General features: G+C 39.8%; 2 protein-coding genes across 2 annotated transcripts; one reads left to right on the forward strand and one right to left on the reverse strand.

Moving 5' to 3' along the window:
* Positions 1-968: 968 nt before the first annotated feature.
* Positions 969-14,958, forward strand: cnpy1 (canopy FGF signaling regulator 1). Its single transcript, XM_044046589.1, has 6 exons — positions 969-1,245; positions 4,016-4,118; positions 5,264-5,379; positions 12,773-12,985; positions 14,569-14,665; positions 14,785-14,958. The coding sequence occupies exons 2-6, from the start codon at positions 4,025-4,027 to the stop codon at positions 14,823-14,825; spliced, it is 561 nt and encodes a 186-aa protein (XP_043902524.1). The 5' UTR covers positions 969-1,245; positions 4,016-4,024; the 3' UTR covers positions 14,826-14,958.
* A 5,308-nt stretch (positions 14,959-20,266) lies between these two features.
* On the reverse strand, positions 20,267-24,693 carry LOC122776240 (homeobox protein engrailed-1-B-like). The gene is made up of 2 exons (XM_044036682.1): positions 23,901-24,693; positions 20,267-22,102 (listed from the first exon to the last, which is right to left on the reverse strand). Exons 1-2 carry the CDS (start codon positions 24,361-24,363, stop codon positions 21,786-21,788), a joined length of 780 nt encoding a protein of 259 aa, XP_043892617.1. The 5' UTR covers positions 24,364-24,693; the 3' UTR covers positions 20,267-21,785.
* Between the last annotated feature and the right edge of the window lie 432 nt (positions 24,694-25,125).

Here is a 25,125-nt window from a genome sequence, read left to right on the forward strand (position 1 = left end):
TTATCATTACATAATTATAATAAGGGTAATGGCAGGGGCCGGGGACGGCTCCTAGCACGAGTGCGAGGAAACAAGTGAAATCCTTCAGATTATTATTATATCCGTGACTTCCTGGTCATTTTTGAGGTTGTTAAAGTGCTTAAAACTCCTGGAACTTGGTATGGAGGTCCGGTCTGGTCTGGCAAAAATGCGATATTAGCATACCCGTGTGTTGCTCAAGGGCTCTATGGTGCCCCCCTAAGGTGAAAACTGGGTAGCACAACATAATTGATAAGAGAAAAAACACTCTGATATTCACAGGCAGGCAGGGTGGAGTGATGAGTCAACTGCAGATTTGTTTACTTTAGTGAACTTGTCAATGGTCTACATGGACCTGTGAACAGAGAAAAGCTAATATCATACTTAAAAACAGTCAAAACAGACGTATCTTTCACCCACCTCACTGTGCAAGAACACAGGAAACAAAGGAAAGATTGGATCGAAGTGTTTTCCTCTTTAATTCTAAGGCAAAAGGAGTTGCTAGTTTGATAAATAAAAAGACTCCCATTATGGAACAACTGTAACGCCTCCTGTGGATTGACAAGTATTCTGATTCTGTTTAATCTGCAATCACAAAATTTTCAGAAGAATGCAAAAAAATTAGCAATTATCAGTTTTGCACAGTGATGAAAATTCTGTTCAAATTAGTAAATGAATTACCTTTAAAATATATTCTCTCAACCTGTGTTCCCATGGATCCCGCAGATGTACTTCAACAGAAAATATACAACATCAACAAAAATAATGAGACTCTGGTCACATTGTTCGCATCATTACGGTAAAGTAATGTTCAGCCATTTAAGCCTCTCACGCTCAGGCACGTCGGCGAGGGACACGCCCCCACAGGCCTCTCATTGGCCTGTGCTCTGGAGCCTGGGACGTGATTGGCTGATGCTGAATGAACGTGGCTGTCTCAGCCAGCTCCTGTCACAGGTCAAGCCACAAAGAAACAGCTGAGAGGAAAGAAATGAACGTGGTTTCGTCATTGAAGCATCAATGTGATCAAAAGAAAGTGTGATAAAACATTAGAGGAGAAACATCCTGCACTCACTGTGGTCCCAGCCTCTGTGGTCTGTACTCAAACATTGTGTGTCGGTCAGTGGAGATTTAACTTTGAAAATGAGGAGCAGGAAGTGCTCCCGTGCAGCATGAGCGCAACATCCCGACACTTATCTAGACTTAGACCGTCTGTGTTCACAACAACAGGTAAGACTGACTTCTGCCAGCCGCTCACCCAGCTATCACATCAGAATGCTGCTCTATACGTTAGACTGGGGTTTAAAGACATGATGAAATAAGAGAAGTAATAATAGAGCTGTTCGTCTACATTTGACCATAAGAACGCTATATAACACCGTCGCCGCCGTCTTCTTCTTCTTCTTCTTCTTCTTCTTCTTCTTCACACTCTTCTCAGTTTGGATGAGTGTTGCTATGTTGTCACATCGACAGTGGTTGAATTGTATGCACGAGTCGATATATTGTCTGGTATTTGGTCGATTCGGGGATTCCGTGGTGCGTTCACGGACACATCTGCAGGGACAGGTAACCGGTGCAGGTGCAAAAGAAAACTTTTCATGAGCCCAGAGAAACAACTTGTGTGCAGCTTTGTATCGCTTTCCATCTCAATATCGGGATATAGCCTAACAGTATTGAGACATTATTTTTTTCAGCCATAACTTTTTAAGCTTGCTATTAATTATTGATATTAAATGATAAAAAAAAGTATATCAGTCTTATCACGCAGTCCCACGTGGACTGCTAATGTATATCACCTTCAGTTTTATAACGTGCTTTTTATGTGACACAGTGGGTCATTTTGTCCAGTGCTACCTCACAGGCCAGTGAAGCCATTTTTGAAGAGTCTGATCAGTGAACTCTCTGAATATAATCTGGTATGTGCACACTATAGTGGATACACTGCGTCGGTAATCTCTCCAGACAACACTTCACTCAGCCGATAATCGTTGCAAAGCTTTGGAGTAAGTACACTATTTAGGGTTTCTGTTGTTGTTTTGACTGATGGAAATTATTATTTTAATTTTAGATCTTTTTAGTGACAGTAATGACATTATGTCAAAATGAATGTGCCTTACAAAAAGAATCATGCTTTTTTTTTTCTGGTCAAACACAGGTCAAGGACCAGAGGGTGGAATTTCAATACTGTTCATATCGAGTTTGTTGAACCTGCTTTCTGATGATGTTGTTACTTTATTGACAACACACTCAAAGAAACTTTATTGGCAGCACACAGATGAAATTAGAACTTTATTGACAGCACACACGACAAAAGAACTTTATTGACAGCATACATATGACAAAAAGTTCTTTATTGACAGCACACACGACAAAAGAACTTTATTGACAGCACACAGATGTCAAAAGATCTTTATTGACAGCACATATATGACAAAAAAGTTCTTTATTGACAGCACACATGACAAAATAACTTTATTGACAGCACACATATGACAAAAAGTTCTTTATTGACAGCACACAGATGAAATAAGAACTTCAATCTGGCTAGTCAGTGAGCAGTGGACTGATCAGCCAATGCAACATTCATGACCTTAAACTGAAATGCATAACTTCAACATAAATGAAATGTTTTGTCTCATGAGTTCACACAGTGCTGACGAAGCCTACCAACTCCACTAGACAGATGTAATGTAGCCAGGATGTTATATTTGAACTGACAGTATGGGTCCAAAGTGGGTTTGTCCATGTCTTTATCTTGTTGTTTTTTCACGATTTTCATATTGATCAAAAAATAATAAATGACGTGAATGTTGTTGTCAGTTTGCTGAAATGAGCTCTGTAAATGTTTATATGTTTATATATATACATTTTTTAAGGTTTTCTGATATTTTACAGACCAAACGATTAATCGAGAAAATAATCGACAGATTAATCGATTATGAAAATAATCGTTAGTTGCAGCTCTAGATTATAAGCTGTTAGTTGCTTGGTGACAGACACCTGCTCCATTTGTGCGTCAGTAAATCTTTGATCAAACTCGCGGTCTACTTTAAAGAGCTGTGACAAAGCTAACCCCTTTTCATCCTGGTTTTGACGTTTGTGCAACGGACAATGCCAGGATGAACTTAGTACAGTAGTTTTTTTTAGTTACTTAGTAGCAATTTTACAGGTGTATATACACCACAATCAGTCTTTAAATAGTAATTAGAGTTGTTCCGATTCCAATACCAGTATCGGAAATGCCTCCGATATTGCCTAAAATGTGGGCATCAATATCGCTAAGTACTGGAGTCCATGCACCGATCTGATACCACGTAATTTATTAGAGCTCCGTTAGCTCTGACACGGTTCTTCTTCACCGCTCTTGAAAGAGTTGTGCTGTTTTAGAGGTGTGAAGAAGAACTGATCACCCGACACCTAGAGAGAGGTGAGCCTCTGTTTTTAAAGTTTAGCGTTACTTCAGAGACTCATTTTAACAATCTGGAGTCATGTAAAAATGATGTTTCCCAGTCAGTCGTCATGGAAACATGAAGCTCTGCCAGTGCCGTGGTGTTTGGACCAGAGTCAAAACGAACGTACAAGCTGAAAAACTAAATAACATATCGCTGGTAAAAATAAATGGTGTCCATTTGCTGTATACGTTCATGTTTTACAGAGGGTTTAACCTGAGCCAAACCTTACCACCAATGATAATCATATCACAGTCATGCAGGCGTAGTATAATATATATTTTTTTTATAACACACTGGTATCGGTATCGGTACTCTGTATCGGCCAATATCCACAGCACAAGTATCGGAATCAGTATCGGGAGGGAAAAAATGGTCTCGGAACATCTCTAATAGTAATGCATGATGATGAATAGTTGCCTACAGGCAATGCTGGTCTTGATTATATGTCTTGACTCAATGTAACAGATCTGATTAACACTAATTTACATCTAAATTTGATTTACTCCATTTAGCCATGCTGTCTGTCTGTCTGTCTGTCTGCCTGTCAGGTTATCAGTATGGCTTCATGGATTATTCAGATGACTGTGATGGTGCTGTCTGTCTTCATCAGCAGTAGTCATGGGAAGAGAGACAAGGTGCTCTACTGTTCTGGTAAGTTGGCTCTAATTGAAATGCTGTTGTAATTGTACCCACACTCTGATCCAAGGGGCAGTAATCTATACATATGTCATCAAATACATACTATATATGTGTATATATATATATATATATATATACATAAACTTGAATTTGAAGAGTTCTATTCACTACTAGTGCTTCTACAGTCGAGTTTACCTGATCCACATATTGCATGTTTTTGGACTGTGGGAGGAAGCGTGAGACGGTGGGATTTCCTTTAGAATAAATATCCTGGTTTTTGATTTGACTTGAGTGCCATAACGGTAGTAGTTTTAGTATGTTTCTTCATAAAATGAATTAAATTCAGTTCTACTACTAACTATAAAATCCACTGTTGGTTTCAGATTACATTTAAACTGTGGTGTTGTATCTTCGTCCCAGTTAATTTATATCCATTTGAAGGTAATGTGTAACATTTATGTGGGTTTATGGTCAGATATATAATATACTACCTTAACGTAAGTTTGTATAATTGATTAAAGATTTCAAAACTAGATTTTTATTTGCCCTTTTATTTATTCCTCAGGCAACGGCCTTGCTTTATGAAGGCCACCTTCATCTTGCAACACCATGTTTGTACAGCGACCCAAAAAGATAAACCAGCCAATGTGTGTGTGTTTTGCTTTTGAAGTGGAAGCTCACTTACACAAACACAGGGAAACCACTTCATTTTCGGTACGCAGCATCCACCTTATGTCCCTGATGCAGTAATGTGGAGAGGAGTCTTCCATATGTGACGGTCTGTCGTCTAATTCTTACACGTGTCCCACTAAACACAAATCTCTGTAGAGAACATATAAGAGATCCTTGTGCTTATGTGTTCAGGCCAGTATTGTCTAACACTTAGAGCAGCTCGAGAGGGAGTTTTGCAAAGTGCGGCTAATCGCCGTTATTTGGCATGAAATTATTATTTGCCAAGTGTGAAATACTCAAAGACATGGCTCATGAAGACCTGCCAATGCCACCTGGATGCTTCACAAACCACCGCACAAGCCGCACAGCTGCGTACAGTATATTATACAGTTTTGTATTATTATTTTGGATTTTGTGTGTTTTTCCTTTGTGACTAATGAAAGTTTGTGTAGCTTTAACACCTCTATGGTTTCTGTCTTTCTCAGCCTGCAAAGCAATTGTGGATGAAATGAACTATTCAGTCAGTCAAGTGGACCCAAAGAAAACCATCAACGTGGGCGGCTTTCGACTCAGCCCTGATGGAACTATGCAAGATAAAAAGGTAAAGAACGCTGATGTGTCTCTATGTTCACTACAGATAATATATATATATATATATTTCTTCTATTACTTATACACGTTATACACGTAGTGTGTACGTTATACATCTGTACATGTGTCGTCATGACGTCTCTAGTATCGGTCAGTCTGATTGGTCACACCTGCTCCGGTGAACAAAGCTGAAATGAAAGGCAGCAAAACATTGTTTTCTTATCATCTCATCTCTCTGTCTTTCAGTTCAGTTCCATGAAACAGCTCAAGTTTTTATTCTCTAACTTGCTCGCGCGCACACACACACACACACAGAGACACACATAGAGAGAAAGAGGGAGGGTGAGAGAGAGAGAGAGACACACACAGAGAGAGAGAGAAACAGAGAGAGAGACAGACAGACACACACACAGAGAGGGACACAGAGAGAGAGGGAGGGAGAGAGAGAGACACACACACAAACACAGAGAGAGATACACACACACACACACACACAGAAAGAGAGAGACACACACACACACACAGAGAGAGAGACAGACAGACAGACAGAGCGAGGGGAGAGAGAGAGACACACACACACACACACACACACATAGAGAGAGAGAGGGAGGGAGAGAGAGAGAGACACATACACACAGAGAGACACACACACATACACACATAGAGAGAGGGAGGGGAGAGAGAGACACACACACAGAGAGAGAGAGAGAGAGAGACACACACACACACACAGAGAGAGAGAGAAATACAACACACAAAAACCACTAGTGGACACTGAAAGAGAGTGCACAAACGCACACAAGTCAGGGAGCGAGAGAGAGAGAACACAAACTCATATAGAGTGAAACAGCGCGCGCACACACACACACACACTTTAGACTGGTAAAACGCAGACACTCGGTTTGCCTGCACAAGTCTTTTCCAGCAGTTAATAGTTGCTGTTCCACCGTGTACTCGCGTCTTGTTGGTGTTCACAGTGATCTTGGACAAACTCTGGCGCGTGCTGGCGTCATCACAACATCCTGTTTCAGTCGTTTTGTTTCGGTGATAAAAGTCTTTCGGCAAAAACCAAAAATGGCCATAAAAGGCAATTTTGGTTTTCAGCCAAAAGACTTTTATCAATAGTAATTGCTGATTAATCCAGCAATTGATTGATAATCTATTAATAGTCTTACTGAACAGAAATGGTGCACCAGTGTCAGTCATCTGAGGCTACATCAGTACTACTGATGCAGGCAATAGTATGTAACATAACACACATTTAAAACTAAATCTTTTTAAATGAATTTGATGATAGTTTGATATTAAAACGTGCACATCTTTGACTCCCTGCACCGCTGTCTGAATGAATAAAAGACACAACTCTCTCGTTTGGTAATTACTTCCCAAAAAGCTGCCATGATAATACTTTTTTTGTTTCCTAATATTGTGCAACTTGCTGATGGAAACTCATCACTTTTTCATCCAGTGTATGATCTTGAACATGTCGTCTACCCAGAAGAAAACAGTTTAGAGTGATGAGGCTCTTTTTATATACGTGCTCTTAGCGGACACTAACCTCCACCTGTTGCATTGTTTGGTCAAATCAGCGAGCAGAGCCGAAGCCAAACCTTCTCCGTTCCTCCTTTTCAGCAACATTTGACCCTCTGTGAATTGCAGAGGGAGGGATGTCACAGCTTAAATGCCATCAGTGAGGAGGATTTGCAGATTTTAAGTCTCTGCTCTTTGCCCTGCTCACAGTAGGACTTCCTGGGGGCATGGGGCTGTTGTTTGGGCACAAAAGTTAAACCTGCCTGCGGCAACAATGACACATTTAAGGCCTCCAAAGACATTGAACTTTGTGGGAGCTGTGAGCTCATCTTATAGTGACGAGTGGGAAGTCATGCATTGAGAATGAGCAGAGTCACAATGGCACGGTGACACAGTGAGACATGATATCATGGCCCACAGATGTGACACGCAGAGTTTTAATCCGCAGAGGTTTTCTTTTCTCTTTTAAAGGAATAGTTCAACTTTCTAAATCTGAGATGAGAGTGAGAAGAATTAGTGTGCTAAGGCCAGAGCTGCAAAGGTGGGGATGTGGTTGGTGCCTAGGTGTAATATTGTTGTTATTATTATTATTATTATTATTATGAGGAAATCTAATGCTTCAAATGCATATAAAATAAACCAAAGTCACACATAGGTCCTGCAAACACAAGCCAACAGTCCTCATCATGGCACGGCAACAAAAGTGTACATATAAAAAAAAAATCCCTTTTTGTTTTTTCACAAATCTAAAAATGATGTGACCTGACATTTTGCTTAGTTGACACCAAACTTGCCTCTTGAGTGGGATGTCGCAGTTCTCCAAAATCCTCGATTCGATTTCGTTTTGGATTTTAAGGTCATGATTTGATTCGAGTTTAGTCTAATAATTAGTTTAGCCTAAGATCATTGGTTTTATGTCACGATAACTCATTCATTAAATAATTCATTAATTAATTCCCTTTTTTATTCTCTACATGGTGTCATAATGGTGGCGGTATAATGTCCATCATTTGTATAAGAAATGTAATAATTTTTTTAACAATATGCATGTAACAATAACCAGTTCATTGGAAACTAACTGTTAAAAGAAGTTCTACTCTTGTTTTACAGTTAGTTATCATTACATTGCTCACAATCGTGGTTTTCAGCAGTGCCGTTGCAGACTCCTCTGTTAAATATTGAGATTTTAGACATTTCCCTGGTAAATGTTGGAGATGAATGCATGTCTTCAGGATGTTTAAGTCCTTTCTGACTGATCTACAGTTCAGCGTTGTTGTGTTTGATTGTAGTGTCGCCTGTTGCACTCATGCAGTCTGCCACCATCACACACAGTATCAGCTCCGCTCGCTTGGAACCTTGCAAATGGTCAATTTAGGCATAATATCATTGTTGAAATTGCACTTAAATGCCGCCAGAAAGTTCAGGTTGTTCCTAATGTGTTTTGTAAAAAGGGAAACTTGGAGACCTTGTTGTTACTATTTATTAATTTATTTATTCGTTTATTTTGAACATGTAAAAACAAAACGGACAAAAGAAAACAAATGCAGATGCACATTCCACCTCATTGGTACACAAAATCCATCGATTTACATGTTCAAAAAGGGGAGAGAGGAAGTATAAACTTGTTTATTTCATCCCCTATTTCCACAACTCAACATAATTTACATCATTTTATTTTTTTAGCTTCCTGCTTAATCCACTCATTCATTTCTTTATATACTATATCCATTTTCTCTTTTTTTATTACATCTTATAATCTGTGATTATGGGCTTCCTTCTTCCTCTTTGTACTTTATGAAAATCCCGTCTTTATAGCTCTTTTTGAACTGAGTCAGGCGTGTACACATCATACTGTTCCACGGTCTTACCCCCGGACACGCACAGCACCTTCTCTGTTGAAGAATAATCTTTGTAAATAACCAGGTAATAAACAGTTTGTGCCGTTTTTAGTTCTACTATTACCACCACTATGTAGTTACTGTGCTATTTTACTGGTCAGATTAATGTGGGCTGTAATGTGGCCCCTGATGTGGACCCTGTGTTAGGTCCTCATGACCTTCATTGATCGAGATAATCCAATGAACTTGTGTTATTTAGATTCATTGAATCAAGTTGCTTCATTGATATTGTGTTATTTAATTTAGTAAACAGTTACTTCTATTCCCTCCCTCCCTCCTTCCCTCCCTCCCTCCCTCCCCCACCTGTTCTCTCTCCCTATCTTGATGCACATCTGTGACTCTGGGAGGTTTCCTTAGACCTCGTGCTTGCTCATCGTGTAAACTGTAAAGTGATTTTTGTTTCTTTATATCATTCTCATTACTTACACTGTAATTAAGAGATGTACTTCATGATGTGAAGTGCCTTTTACATGATGTTTGTTATGATTTAGCATTTAATTAACATCCATTTGATTTCAGGTATTACAGTCTGGGTGTGTGACTGTATGTATAACATGACGTTATTACGTCATACTAATGCAATGTTCATTCACAGTTAAATTACATAGTTATTAAAAATAATAATTATTATTACTATTGTTATAACCATAGCAATAATCATTATTATGCTTATAATAATGATTATTATTATAAGCATAATAATAATAATCTTCAGCACTTCAATATGTATGTTAAGGCGAAGGACAGACGACAGTTGACTGAGGTCTGGCTTAAACATAACATAAACTTTGATGCTATGCTGAAGTTGTCAACATATATAATATCATTTTTATTAATGTTTAAATGACCTTCACTACCCACTTGAAATAACATCATCTATCATATTATTAGTATTATTATCATCTTTATTACTATCAGTATTATTATTATTGTTATTATTATTACATGTCATTTTAGCAGACGCTTTTATCCAAAGCGACTTACAATGGAATTGAGTACAGCCAGGGGTGGAGTCGAACTTGCGATTGTTGTTGTTGTTGTTATTATTATAATCAATAGCATCATTATTATTATTGTTATTATTTTTATCATTATTGTTATTATTATTATTATAATTGTTCTTATCATTTTATTAATTTATGTGTGTTCCCTGGCCCATATCATGAGGACAATGAGATTGAAAGGCCCTTGTCCACAGTGGTGCAATAATGGCTCCCTGTCCAATGGGAATTGAAAGGAGGATAGCATCCCTGAGAAGCCTATTCTCTGGTCTAACCAGTCACACATCCACACCTCCCCAACCCGCCCCCCCCAACTTATTCTTCAAACAGCGCTGTGACTGACAGCTCCCTTTCTTTGGGCTCTGACTGGCAAGGAAGGGCTTTAATTCCAAAGCATTTTGTAGCATGGCATGATAATAACCCACGCACACTTGCTAAGATGGACCAACATCTTTTGGGGGGTTTTTTTCCCAATTTTTCTTAAATGCATCTTTATACATTTAAACATGTGACATGTGATGTGTTTTCTCTGAAATATGTGTTTTAAAAACTGCACCATTATATTCACCTGAAAGCTGTTGTTCTGTCGACCATCTCACAAAATAAAATAAAAAAATATTAGTTCAAAATAAAAAAATGAATAAAATGTTTGCGTTGCAAAATAATGCTCCTGCTCCTCAAATGTGATTTGCATATTAACCAACGATATTAGTTGCAAAGATCATACAAGGAAATAAATATATAATATGGTTGCTGTTATAATTAAGTCTGTTATCCTGTTACATTGTATTCTGTATTATGTAGAGCCAACAATGACTCAGTCCCATCATCATATCACCGTTTCCACTTGCACTGCGGTGAATGAAATGTCACCACTGATGTCCAAGTCGTCACAAACAGGTTTTGATTGACAGGAGACTAACGTCAGTTATTGGCTAGGGTGACCTACATCCCTTGGTGCTCACCCTCCAACCCCTGTCCCTGTGCCAACTTCCTTCCTGCTCCACACAACAGTGCTGTCAAGCTCAAGGGAACTCCTGCATAATGAGTCCAAACCTAAAGAGATACAGAGAGTCAGAGGCTTAAAGAGTGCAGGATCAGTGATTGGCATCATTTATTTTTTACTATGGACAAATTGTTAAGTGAGCAGCAGAAAAAAAAACAAAGGAACTCAAGGATTTGTTGGAAAACAGATGATGGAAAAGGCCTTCCTTCCTGTGTGTGTGTCTTTGTGTGTGTGTGTCTGTGTGTTAGTGTGTGTGTGTGTGTGTGTCTGTGTGTGTGTATTTGTGTTTGTGTGTTTGTGTGTTAGTGTGTGTGTCTGTGTGTGTGTGTGTGTCTGTGTGTGTGTGTATTTGTGTGTCTGTGTGTGTGTGTCTGTGTGTGTGTGTGTGTCTGTGTGTGTGTGTGTCTGTGTGTGTGTGTATTTGTGTTTGTGTATTTGTGTGTCTGTGTGTGTGTGTTTGTGTGTCTGTGTCTGTGTGTGTCTGTCTGTGTGTGTCTGTGTGTGTGTCTGTGTGTGTGTTTGGTTTGTGTGTGTCTGTGTGTTTGTGTGTGTGTGTGTGTGTGTGTGTGTGTGTGTGTGTGTGTGTGTCTGTCTGTCTCTGTGTGTGTGTGTGTGTGTGTGTGTGTGTGTCTGTGTGTGTCTGTGTGTGTGTGTGTCTGTCTGTGTGTGTGTGTGTCTGTGTGTCTGTGTGTTTGTGTGTCTGTGTGTGTGTGTGTTTGTGTGTGTGTGTGTTGTTTGTGTGTGTGTGTCTGTGTGTGTGTGTTTGTGTGTGTGTGTGTGTGTGTGTCTGTGTGTCTGTCTGTCTGTGTGTGTGTCTGTGTCTGTGTGTGTGTGTGTGTGTTTGGTTTGTGTGTGTCTGTGTGTGTGTGTGTGTGTTTGGTTTGTGTGTGTGTGTGTCTGTGTGTGTTTGTGCGTGTGTGTGTCTGTGTGTGTGTTTGTGTGTGTGTGTGTGTGTGTGTGTGTGTGTTGGTTTGTGTGTGTTTGTGTGTGTGTGTGTGTGTGTTGTGTCTGTATGTCTGTGTGTGTGTGTGTGTGAGTGATCAGTACGCTTGGCCCGGAAGGGACCACAGCTGAAGAGACAAAAGGGGTCACGGAATAATATATCTGCATTGTTACAAAATCCAGTTCATCTGCAAGATGCCCCCCAACCCTCCCCTCTTCCTCCCGCTGCTGTGTCTCCCCCTCCCGAAAGTAAAGAAGCCTCCCCTCACCCCCCCCCAACCTGTCACCTTTTGACCAAAGAAGACAAGGAAGATTTCCTCCTTTGATCACTGGAGGGTGGAGAAGAGTGAATGGGCTTAAAGCAGCAGCAGAGGCCGTGCAGGGGCTGAGGAGAGGAGTCATTTACCATGCACTTGGCTTCTGTTGATGCCTCTGGTTTCTCCCGTCTTCTCCACTAACCCCGTCATTCTCCACACGCTAACCCTTCCCTTTGACTTTCTGCAGCCCCGTCCACAGGGTGGAAAGAGCACGCACCTTTCACCCCTTGCCACTGCCCCATCTTCACTCCCTTATCCGAAGGGGATCACCCCCTGTCACCCAATATCCTTCCGGAGATGGTGGGCGCAGGGTGCTGCACCTGTCTTGACCTGTCTAGACACAAGCAACTCACAGTTTCTTCCTCACTGGGGGGAGAGGAGGAGAACAGGGCAGTGTGGAGAGGTGATGAGGTTGTTCATAGAGGTTAAAGGTCAGATTCGGAGGGTGTTTTGTTCGTGATGATGGAAAAAACAACGCAGTGATGGACCTGTGGACCCACACAGAGCAAAAGTCTGTTGTTTTTCCTCAGAAACGGATCATTTGTCTTGTTTGGTTGTCAGAGTAGTAGCATCTAAAATTTGGAAGTGCATTATCAGTATTTTAATCTAGGTTTTTTATTATTACTATTACGTATTTATAGTTTGGACTGTGTATTTTTACCAGCACCAGTGAATACAGGACACTCATGTCCCCCTCTCTCTGTCTCAGGTACCTCTGGCTCGTTCTGAGGCTCATCTCACTGAGCTGCTGGACGGCGTGTGCGGCAGCATGAGTGATTACGCCCTCCACGTGGACCCCAACACTCAGCGTAAACAGTACATGAGGTTTGCTCCCAGGAGCGACAGAGACACGGGGGACTTCCCTGACTTCAACAACTTCCAGTTCGATGGACCTGAAACATCCAACGGTCTCAAATTTGCAGTAAGTGTCAAATAGCATCATGAAGTCATTGAATATTCTGCACTTGTGATGGATGTGGTTTTTAAAGGCACGTTAGGACTGGTCCTGATGATGGGATCAGCATCGTCTTTAACAACAATGATTTCCCAATTCTAAGGGACTCACTTTCCAAACTAAAACTCTGTCCATGAGTTGTTTGTGATGGGAAGTATTTTTAATGTTGAAGTAATACGAGGTCATGAGGAGCTGCTGATGAATAAGAAAACAACCTAAGTGGCAAAATTAGCAAATTCTATCTTTGTTGTTTGGAGGAATGAGCGTATCATGTTGACACATTTCTGGAGTTGAGTCTTTGTGAAAGATCCACGATTAATGTGTTGACTGGAGAGATCTGTGTTGGACGTAAATGCTGCCAAACACGGGAGCGTTCATGCATCCAGACCTCCAGGAAACCTGAGACATTTTCATTTTCTAATAATGCAATGAAAAACCATCTTCAATTCAATTCAACATGTATTTAAAATACATAAAATAATAATAATAATAATGATGATAAAAGATTGACAGTGTTTCCACATTTTTTAAAAACTCAAAACACACTTTGACAGAAGGAAGTTTAGCACAGGGTCACATCACAATTTCTTTGAAGTAAACTTCATAACATTCAGGGAAGTGTAGCTCGTAATACTAATACTAACTGTTGCAATGTTTCAATGTTTGCTGGCCGTCAGTGTGCAGTCACAGTCACAGAGGAAACACATACATGTAGAAACATCAGCATTGAGCTGCAACTATCGGTAATTTTCATAATCGATGAATCTGTCAATTATTTTCTCGATGAATCATTCAGTCCATAAAATCTCAGAAAGCCTTAAAAAATGTTGATCGGTGTGCGTCAAACCTGGAAATGATGATGTTCTCAAATGTCTTGTTTTGTCCACAAACCAAAATGATTCACTTTTAATGATTTCTCTGTTCTCCACAGCAAATAAATGAAGAAAATGTTCACATTTAACAAGCGTAAACAATCAGAAATCTTGTTTTAATCATGAAAAAAGCTTTTGAACCGATTCATCAATTATCAAAATAGTTGTCGATTAATTTAGTAATAGATTAATAATGGATTCATCGTTTCAGCTCTACATCAGCAGCTTTTATGAGCAGCCTCTGTGATGTGTTCACTGTCCTGTCGTAAATAGTAGTAAATAGTTTTGATCAGGTATCCATGCTCTATTGAAAACTGTGTCTCCACTTTTTTGTGCTGCAAGCATCCCATTCCATCAGTTCTTTATTTTTGCAAAACTATTGGATTTGTCAGCAAAAAACATGTAAATCCTTTCTTTGACATTTAAATAAAGACTTTAGTTCTTGTGATGTTGTTTCATGTGTAAATGTGTTTCCTCTGGTACTACATGTACCACAGAGAGTGGGCCTGAATGGCCTGACGTAACTTTAGTGTGTATATACTGTATATATATTATACTGGGTCAGTTTGGCAGTTTTATTTCTCTCATATTTGCGATGAGCAGTTGAAACGTGATGCAACTATAACACATGGTCTGTCGTCTGTGTGGCCCGGTGACACTCGTATGTTTTTGTCTCAGTGTGAAACCGTCGTGGAGGAGCTGGAGGACGACATCATCTCTCTGTTCAGTCAGGACACAGAGCGTGTGCAGGAGGAGTTATGCAGCCGAGTCTCAGGTAAATCTGAGCCCTCGCAGTTCATCAGAACCTTTGATGACATTTGCATATGTCAACAGCAAATGTCATCATCAGTCATGTAAAAGTCATGCATTTGTCTGTCTGTTTGTTTGTTTCAGACTACTGCAGAGACGACAGTCATAAAAACCAGGAGTTATAGTGTTTGTATGGGTTCAGTGGATGAAGGTGGGACTAACTTTGTACAGAGATTGTATAAAAGAACCTCATTTTTAATCCGATTTTCACAAATCATTGACAATCTTTTTTTTAATGAATAAAAAGAGATGTTTTAAGAATGGCTATTGTGCACTTTTTTTTCCTGAGGTTATAAAAGTGAAGTTTGAAATAGGTTCTCCTACACGACACACTGTCACTTGATCATCAGACCCAAGACTACGTCTTCATGTAACGGGAGAACCCAGAGAGAACCCTCGCACACGCTGGGAGAACATGCAAACCCGTGTTCCGACCAGTTCACGACCTCGAGTGCTAACCATGTGGCCTGAATACAGACATTTACCACCAAGATTTCACATGTTTCATGTTTATTCAATGGCCCATTTGGCTAGAATTTGTGTAACGCGCTTTACGCAAAAAACATTTTTTTTAGCATAATGGTCCTCGATACCGCGCTGATTTAATGCGTCATGTTCGTGGCTACCGTGATCGAATCATACCAGTATCAAAGCGTGGAAATGACAACAAACACGTGTGTACTATCGCATCTTATGTCACGCCACACAGGACATTTCTCACACTGAGAAGTGATGTAACGTACATTACAGCATTTTTTCTTGGTGGGGAAAGTCTTAAAATAGGTTTCCGCTGCAGGAATGTGGATGAATTCTGTGAAAGAGCACGGTCAGGTCATCTCTTCAGTTATAGCTCTTCATTTTTTATAATAGCTGCTTATTAAAGTGGAAGAGTATGAACTTAATGTTCACACACACACACACACAGACAATGACCAATGTTGTCTAAGGGGACAATTTGGGGCCAAAAAAGGTAAAAGCAGGTTTAGTGGAATTTGTTCTTTATCATATTAACATATCTTCCCCATGATGAAAACATCAAATCTATTTGTAGTTTTCTAATGTTTGGCTCCTCTTGGCGGCAAAGTAGGCTCAAATGAATTTAAATATGAGTTTAAAGAATCTCAGCCACAGGTCGATGGTGATAAACAAAGGGTGAGTTTAAAGTGTTTAAAGTGTGTGGGTGGAGGCATACTGTATGTGCACATGCACACACATGCATGCAGTAGAGAACAGAGAGTACAGACACATGCATGAGTACACACATGCATGCAGAGAACACACGTGCACGTGCACACACATGCATGCAGTAGAGAACAGAGAGAGTATCCCACACGTGCACATGCACACACATGCATGCAGTAGAGAACAGAGAGAGTATCCCACACGTGCATGTGCACACACATTCATACAGTAGAGAACATAGATTATTTTTTATTTTATTTTATTTTATTTTATTTTATTTTATTTTATTTTATTTTATTTTATTTTATTCTATTTTATTTTATTTTATTTTATTTTTGCTCCTGTGTTTTTCAGTGTGTCCCCTCGCTCGCTCACTTTCTCAGCTCATTGTTCACCAGCTCTGTCTTGATCTAAAATATCACTATAACTACCTTCATCTCATAGACTGGACCTGGCTGGGAGATGTGTGTGTGTGTGTGTAGTGTCATAACACAGTTTGTGTTTCTTGCAAGATGCCAGAATTTATGAAATGTGCAATTATAACTATAATAGTGTCATTTTTTTAAACAATAAATACATTTGGATAACAAAGAATACTTTACCAATATCAATCATTTGCTGTGCAAATAACATTTGTTTGTATTAGCAACACAAATGCTGTCCCCTGCTAATGTTTTGAGACACAACACACAGAGAGGTCTTTGGTGGCATTTTCTCGTCTTGGGTTTTGGTCGCCGTGAATCATTGTTGCGTTCGGCTGACGTTGGCTTGTTGTTAGTTTTCTTTTTGCCCCTGTCAGAAACCTCTCTATTCTCCAAACCTTGTCACCAGTGTAGATGTTGTTGTGGTACGTCACTTTAATGAGTCCTGGTCACAGCGAGACCAAAAGTTCCAACTGCTAAACTTTAGTTAGGGCTAGAGCTGCAACTATCGATTATTTTCATAATCAATGAATCTGTCGATTATTTTCTCGATGATTCGTTTAGTCCATAAAATCTCAGAAAACCTTAAAAAATGTTGATCAGTGTTTGTCAAACCTGGAAATGATGATGTTCTCAAATGTCTTGTTTTGTCCACAAACCAAAATGATTCAATTTTAATGATTTCTTTGTTCTCCAGAGCAAAGAAATGAAGAAAATATTCACATTTAAGAAGTTTAACAATCAGAAATTGTGTTTTAATCATGAAAAAAGCTTCAAACCGATGAATCGATTATCAAAATAGTTGTCGATTAATTTAGTAATCGATTAATAATCGATTCAACTGCTTAATTGTTTCAGCTCTAAATTCGAGTGTCAAGACAGAGATCAGGACATATTTAGTATATTTAGTTATGTGGCAGCACAGAGCAGCACAGAGCAGTGCACTCGTCGTGCTGTGATGAGCCACTTCCATCTCGCAGAGTTTACAAACCACCAGAGCGACGGCTCTCTGTGTGAAACACGTCCACAGGTTAGAGGTTAAAGGTCAGCAAGTTTTTTTTAAGTTCAAAAACATGCCGATTGGGTCAATTGTAGGTGTGAGTGAGAGAGTGAACCATTGCTCATCTCTGTAAGTATCCAACCCAAAAAGAGGTGTGTGTGTGTTTTCTTGTTTTAGTGGCTTGGTGAGGACCAAACATTGTGTAAACCATGTGGCGTGAGGACATTTGGCTGGTCTTCACGTCTTTAAAGGGCTTTTGGAGGGTTTGGATTAGATTGGGTTTATGTTATAGAGAAGGGTTTAGGGTTAGGCACTTAGTTGTGATGGTTAAGGTAAGGGTAAAGGACAAGGGGAAGCATTGTGTCTATGAGGGTCCTCACTATGAATGACATGCACACGTGTGTGTGTGTGAGAGAGATGCTGCTGTTTACACATTTTTTCACAATTTTAAATTTCTAAACACACTCAGAGAAATCATATGACTTCATGTGATTCATCTCTTTATTCCACCTTTATAGAATGACTGTGTTTATTTACAGTGACAAGTCTATTCTATTCTATTCTATTCTATACAAACTGAGTAATCCCACATAAATAAGTACAAGTATTTAAAGAAAATCGACTTTTATTCTACTATTGATGGATTCATGCTTTGGACAGCCTACTCTTGATTTTATTTATGAATGAAATAATGAAATCAGATCATGATTTTGTGTTCACGCTGACTTAGCAGCTGTGACACAGAAACACGATTGTTATACTTTGCTTAACGTAGCATAAAGGTAAGGAAATGTGAGTCTTTCTTGTTTTGTTGTTGCTTCTTGGCAGTTCATCTTACAGTGTTGAAAAAGCCTGTTTATTTCCCGTTTAAATGCATTTGTGATGGATGAGCAGCAGAGTGGAGTACGTGTTGTTTGACCCATGAAAAACTTTTCACATTTCCTTTGCTAATACCAAACAACAATGACGAGAACGACGAAAGAAGTATGTTGAAGACACAGCAGAGGCTTGTTCTAAAGGATAACTGTTCAAGTCAAAGTGCTATGTGTTTGTGTATCATTACACTCCTTTAGCACAGAGTGTAGTCACTGAGCAGTGGCATTAACTTGTGTTTTAATAAGATTAAAATACATCAGTCCTGGAGATTAGCATAGTTAAGGCTCCCTTGTTTTGCCTGTTAGGGCGGCAGCCGCAGGCTTTGATCAGCGTAGCACAGCGAGGCCCAGGCTTGGCTCGGCCATCCAAGGTCTGGGTGTGAAATTGGACTGATGTCATCCCCCCATTCGTCACCTTCGCCTGCTTTTAGAGCCCTATGATTATATTTCCGCCACAAAATCGCAGCCTGTTCATTCTATATTCTACGTTTGACTAGGAAGAGTTTAGAGGACGATGGCATTACGCTGTGGGGGGAGAGGGGACTGCCCGGGCCATCCTTTGTCTGACAGACACAAGAGACATCAGCACTTTGTGATATGTACTTTTCTTTTCTCTGCAGTCTGCTCTTTGCCTTCGCCTGTTGAAGAGCTTGAGTTTATGAGGGAAATGTTATACAAAGTTTGTGCAGGTCTCAACAAGCACGGGAGATGTGTGTAACAACATTTTTCTTTTACTCTTGTGGAGCTCTATTTAGAACTCCTGGAAGGCAGAAAATAGAATTGTATTTAAAGAGGTAAGTGCCTAAATCCCAGAAAGAAAGAAAGAAACACAGATTGGGGAGCAGACAGTGGGATGGTTGGAGGTGAAAGAAAGGCAACAGTGACTCATTACAACCAAGGTATGAAAACATACCATAATTCATACCTTGAAGCAGATGAAGACCACATTGGAAGCTTCATACACACAGAGCTAAAGAAGTGACTAATGAGCGTGTGTTTCTGATGTTTTTGAACAGAATCACCTCGAGTGTTAAAACCTGAGTTGAACGTAGGCGACACAAACGTTACATGAGAGCCACGGTGCCGTGTGAAGGTCATCTGGTGTTTTCAAATGATCTTCAGAAAGAGAGGCATGTCCATGTCACACGCTGCTGTTTTCACAGTGATCCAACACCACATTCTACTTTTGACTGCGACAGACTGTGCACAGGAGCTCTGCTTTCCTCGTCCAACTGTTGGCCTTCCACATACAAGGCCGCTCATAAAAGAAATGCAGATAAGGCTCCTGCAGCCAGAGTCTATGCCACCGCTAATGTGGGGTCCCAGACAACTCCTCTGAGCTTCCTCTTCCTCACCGTTTTTCCACCTCACTCAGAATGTCACAGTTAACATTTACAACAATATCAAGCTCTAAAGGCAAATGGAAAATTAATTGGAAGAAGAAGAAGATGTGTTAACAAGTGGATTTTTCATCAAAATGTTAACCTAGCATTTTATTGTAGTGAAATATGAAAACACAGTAACACTGTATCATACAATCATATTATTGTTGTTGTTGTTGTTGTTGTTGTTGTTGTTGTTTAAAGGTCAAAATGTCAAAGGTTTCTTTGTTGACATTCTGATTTCTGTTGTTTCAAAGATCCAAGCAGTTTTCAATAAATGAATACATTTGTAAGAGAAACTTGTTTTTAATTCATATTTGGTACACCTGCATGGTATTACAAACGTGTGTTTTTGGACTTAAACAATTGTATTAAAAAAATGAATTAAATGTAGATTTGAACAATTAACGATCGTATCCTCCAACTCAAACAACCCTATAAAGTTACATTAAAATGACGACAACATGATCAACAGGCGGACAAACGTTGTTTCTCCTGTGCCGTGTGTGTTTAATGAGTAATCAAATAAGATAAATAATAATAATAATTAATACTCATAATGATATAGTCTTGGCAGAGATGAGGCAGATTTTCTATATCAAACTCTTCAAATCAGCTAAATACAAAAGTTTCAGTCCCATCTTTTCTTTCAGTTTCTGTAATAAAATAAACAGTCTTTTAAAAAAAAAAAAAAAAAAAAGCAGCTATATTTGCATTGCTGTTGTTTATTTGCCATCACACAATTATGATATAAATTATTTACATGTAGGATACAAAAGAGAACTTCAGTAAGAAAAGCTAATACAACTAAACGTGTAATCTTCATTTTTAAATTGCTAATATGAGAATGCAGCCACACTCACACACTGTCTCTGTGACTGTGTTCATACTGAGCTCGTACTGACGTCAGTTTTAAGGCAGGAGTTTTTTTCAGTTCTGGAACTGAATTCAAGAAAACCATGTACTGGCTCACATTCAGAGCATCTTACGACAAGGATTTGGTTTGGATCAGAGAATTAGACGCGATGCAGTCAAACAGAAAACACTGCCCATGGCTTTAGATTCTGATGATTGTATGAATATGAATTGTCTCTTGTCTGAGGCGCTGAGCGACATGCAGCAGCAGCTCTGTGATGTGCTGGATGTTGAAGGCCTGACTTTTGGGAAATCATGGGAATCGTTTAATAAAAGGGCTTTAGGCTCCAGTTTTAATGTGTTAATATTATACTCAAACTCAATTATGAGTCCAGTTCAACAGTGAAACATTACACAAAGTTCGTTCATATCAAGTCAATGTCAGATTCACGGGTCGCAGTGTGCTGTGGTGGCAGCTATGTGAATGCAAATGTGGGCAACAGTCAACATTCTGTGCAGACAGCACACAGGAGCACATGAGAGCACACGCCAGGACGTAAGAGAGTGGCACAGAGTCGTCTTCTGCATATTCTTGACATCAGCCGACATGTTCTCTCGTCATCTCACCTACTACTGGACGTTGTTGACTGACTTTTCATCGGAGAAGAAGGAGGTTTACGTCGGTTATTTGATCTGAATGCATCTCCCCCATAAAGAAATGTAATATACTGTATGACATACATGTGATTTTGTCATATGTGTCACCGATATGCTCTGGATATATGAAGATAGAGGTTTAAGTTTGCATGTTTTATACATTTGTGTCATATTCATCTAAGTGTTTACCTCATAACTACATATATCTCATATATGGGAATTCAATATAAATCCATAGGGTACATTTCATTTGCAAATGGAGTCTTATTCTTTTCTCATGTCACCAGGACCTTCACCAAATAAAAGAGTTCCTTGTGTATGACTGTAATAAAATATCCATTTAAAATGGTGTGTGTGTGTGTGTATATATTTGTTTTTTTTATTGACAGTCAAGGCTCAGTTGTGTGTTAATGTTATGAACTGCTCTGTCACCCTCTCATGCACTCACTGTCAGAGCCACATCACTGAATAGTGTATCGTAAACATGACACGTTGCCTGGGCAACAGTATGGGTTAAAAGTCATTTTTGATCCCAGAAGCTTACACACTTTGTGTTAGGCGCGCGCGCACACACACACACACACGCACGCACGCACACACACAGACTTTGAGGCAGAACTTAAGTCTCTGGTCGGGTTTTAAAAATAAATGCTGGTGTTAAAGTGGTTTACTGCATGTTTCCGAGCGTTTCCACTGCGCGCTCGCGTCGTCTTCAGTCACTGTCAGACTGCTCGTCCTTGGCCGTTGAGTGGTTGTAAAGCCCTTGTGCCATGAGATGCAGCGCGAGGGAGTTTTTATTTCCGGCTGCTTTCTTGATTTTGGCCCTTTTGTTCTGAAACCAGATTTTGATTTGGGATTCGTTGAGGCCCAGGTTCCGGGCCAGACTCTGCCGCCGCGGTTCGGTGAGGTACCGGTTGTTCTGAAACTCAATTTCTAAGCGATGGAGCTGCTCCGCGGTGAAGGCTGTGCGGGGCCGCTTGTCCTCTTTACTGGGGGTCGGCGTCTTCTTCGGTTTGCGGCATCTGGGCCCTGGGGAGACAAATAGATCGGAATGAAGACAAAATGACACCCAGCGGTTAAAGATGTCTTTGGAAATTCTTTAATAATTCATTATGATCGTGTTATTATCGTTATTTTATTATCGTGAATACGTTAAAAATGTACATATATTTAAATATTTCTAATATTTTGTATATACACATATATAGCCTATATCTGTGTGTGTATATATATATACATATATGTATATATATAAATATGTATGTATATATATACATATATGTATATATATGAACATATATATTTATATATGAACATATATATTTATATATATGAACATATATACACTCGTATTTTATTTTGAAAAAATACAAATATGGAGAAATGGAGTAGAATGGTGTGTGTGTGTGTGTGCGTGCGTGTGTGTGTGTGTGTGTGTGTGCAAATATTATGGGGGTGGGGTGAGGGTGAGGTTACGATATGAACGGGTGGTTCGGCGCCGCTTTCCCTCTCTGTTATACTATGGGAACCATTTTAAACCTTGTACCACTTTAAAACATTCAAATAATAATCTCACAACGAAGTCAACGCGCAAATAAATAAATAGAAGAACCCAAAGAATGAGTCCAGGCTTCGCTCTGAAAGTGCAAAAACATAACACGCCTCCGTAAATTGTCGTCTAAAAACATTTGCGTTCACAGGTTCAGGCTGCGTTCACTTTCGCAGACAAGTGTATTTGTGTTTGTCCGTTTTCTAAAAAGTTGTGGCCTTTTAATCAGAATAAAGCAGTGCAGCGTCTCTGAGCAGGCCCTGATGAACACCAGGCCGGGACCTGAAGAGAAACTTTTTTGTGTGTTGCAAAAATACATACAACAATAAAAACGAATGAACGAATGAATAATGAACGAATAAATACATCGATTTAATTTCACTGCAGCCCATGTTTACGTTAAGTTTCGACAAAGAGAAAAACAAGCCAAGCTTTTTAAAACAATCTGTGGCTTACTATTATCTCTCTGAATCACGACAAAGAAAGCAGCATTGTGTTTGTCTGCACTGCAAATGTAACGTGGAGATTATTTATTAGGCTCGTTGACTTGTTGTGTTTAACACAAAAAGCTTTTTAAGTGACGTTGTTAAGCATTTCACATCGAATCCATATTTTGGGATGTGGCCCTCACTTTGTGCCCTCATCCTACTCCAACCCTACCCCCATTGTCAAAATAAATATGCTAATGTAATATTAACAAAGAAGACTGGGGAACAATGGCATTAAACTTGGTTTTAGTTCACTTTTTGACATATTTGCTTTAGTTTTCAGCTTGTATTCGATGTCAGGTGTACTCGTTTCGCACTTTTTGATGACACGAATATATTTCGTTGACTTTTATTACGGTTTTAGAGCCAAAATCCAAACAAAATTCCGTCCAAAAAATAATTAGCATTTTGCTTTTTAAAGTAAGTTTTTGTGTGTGTAAAATTGGTTGTGATCCATTCTCACGATGCTAAACTATTAGTGAATTGAAAATATATTTTTGTTATAATGGCGCAATAATTGTTTTGTCACTTGTTACATTGATTTGTCTGCTAAGTAGCAACATATATGTATGTAAGTATACATATATATATATATATATTTGCAAACGTTTTTTTTTCTCACAAATTAGCGACTGCAGTTTTTTTCTGTTTGATTTTTTTAATTCAATTGAAATGAAGTGGTCTTTTGGCCTCTCTGAACTTAGCGTTGAAAGCCCGTTTATTGTTTCGTATCTTAACCATTCCCTTTCGTTGAAGCGAGAAACATGTTTTTACGGTGATTTGCACCAACCTGACGATGGACGGTCTGAGTAGCGGGTACAATAAACCCAGGCTGGCCACAGCATAGGTTTAGCTGTGCGGGCCGCGCCGTCCCCGCCGCTCCCCCGGCCTTCAGCTGCGGAACTCCTGTCCTCAGACTCCGAAGGCTGTCCGTCAGATGCTCGCTTGTCCTCCTTGCTCTCGGCTCCCGCTCCATCCTGATGCGGGTTGCCAGTTGTTTTGAAAGCCCTTTTCTCCTTCAGCTCCTCTCTTCGTATGGGTCCTGCCAGAGTGCCTTCCTTCTGGACCGAGGTCCCATCCTTCCTATTTCGGCCGAAACCCGGTCTTAAAATGTTGTCAATGTAAAAGTTGGTGATCCGGTGGGACTGCTGGTTGCCAGGTGGCTGGAGGAGAGGCAGCAGGGCCCCGTTGGACTCCTGACCTCGGCTGGAGTCTTCAGGGCGCTCTGGGTCTGGACGAGCATTTTCTTCCATAATTATGAAGGCTGCTCACCGCCACCACCTCTTTCTGCGCGCGCCCGTCAAAGGAGCAATTATTTCCGAAGCTTTTGATTACGGTTATCAATGAATGAATTATATTTATAGGTTCAAAACGATCGCCGAGGACGAAACCCACAGTTCCATTGGCAGAATAATGCTATTGTCTCCTGACGATGCTTGACAAAGACAAATCATGCTCCAGCTTATTTTCAAAGTCTGTTCCTCATGGTCAGACCTGGCTCTCTCAGTTCCCTTTTAAAAAAGGACACGAGAGAATTGCAGTGTGTTTAGTTTGCGCTGCTCCTGCAGGAGAATGATTGTCGCTCCCAGCAGCACCGGTGTGATGTGTGAAAACGCCGTTTAAATACTTTCACTACGGATTTTGGTTCTCCTTTTTGATTGGCTATGAGACGCTGTGGTGACGTTATACTACGAGTCTCTTGGACACGTGCCTCGCACCAATAGAGCTGGAGGGCTGATGTCATGTGAGGATTTTTTGGAATTCCCCAGAGGCGCAGAATAATCAGTCAACATATAAACTTATGTATGTTATACATAGATACTGTCAGGATGCAGCGGCCATGTCCACGCGCTCAGGTGGAAGATATGCATGATGTCAACATGTCGCACACTTCTGTAGAAAGGCTCGGATTTTGATGACCGCATATGGTATAAGAAATCATCAGTGACGCAATAGTCAAGATTATTTTTTATTTTTTAGTATTTATTATTATCATTATTATTATTATTATCATT

This window comes from Solea senegalensis, linkage group LG1 (assembly GCF_019176455.1).
Source record: "Solea senegalensis isolate Sse05_10M linkage group LG1, IFAPA_SoseM_1, whole genome shotgun sequence".
NCBI lineage: Eukaryota > Metazoa > Chordata > Actinopteri > Pleuronectiformes > Soleidae > Solea > Solea senegalensis.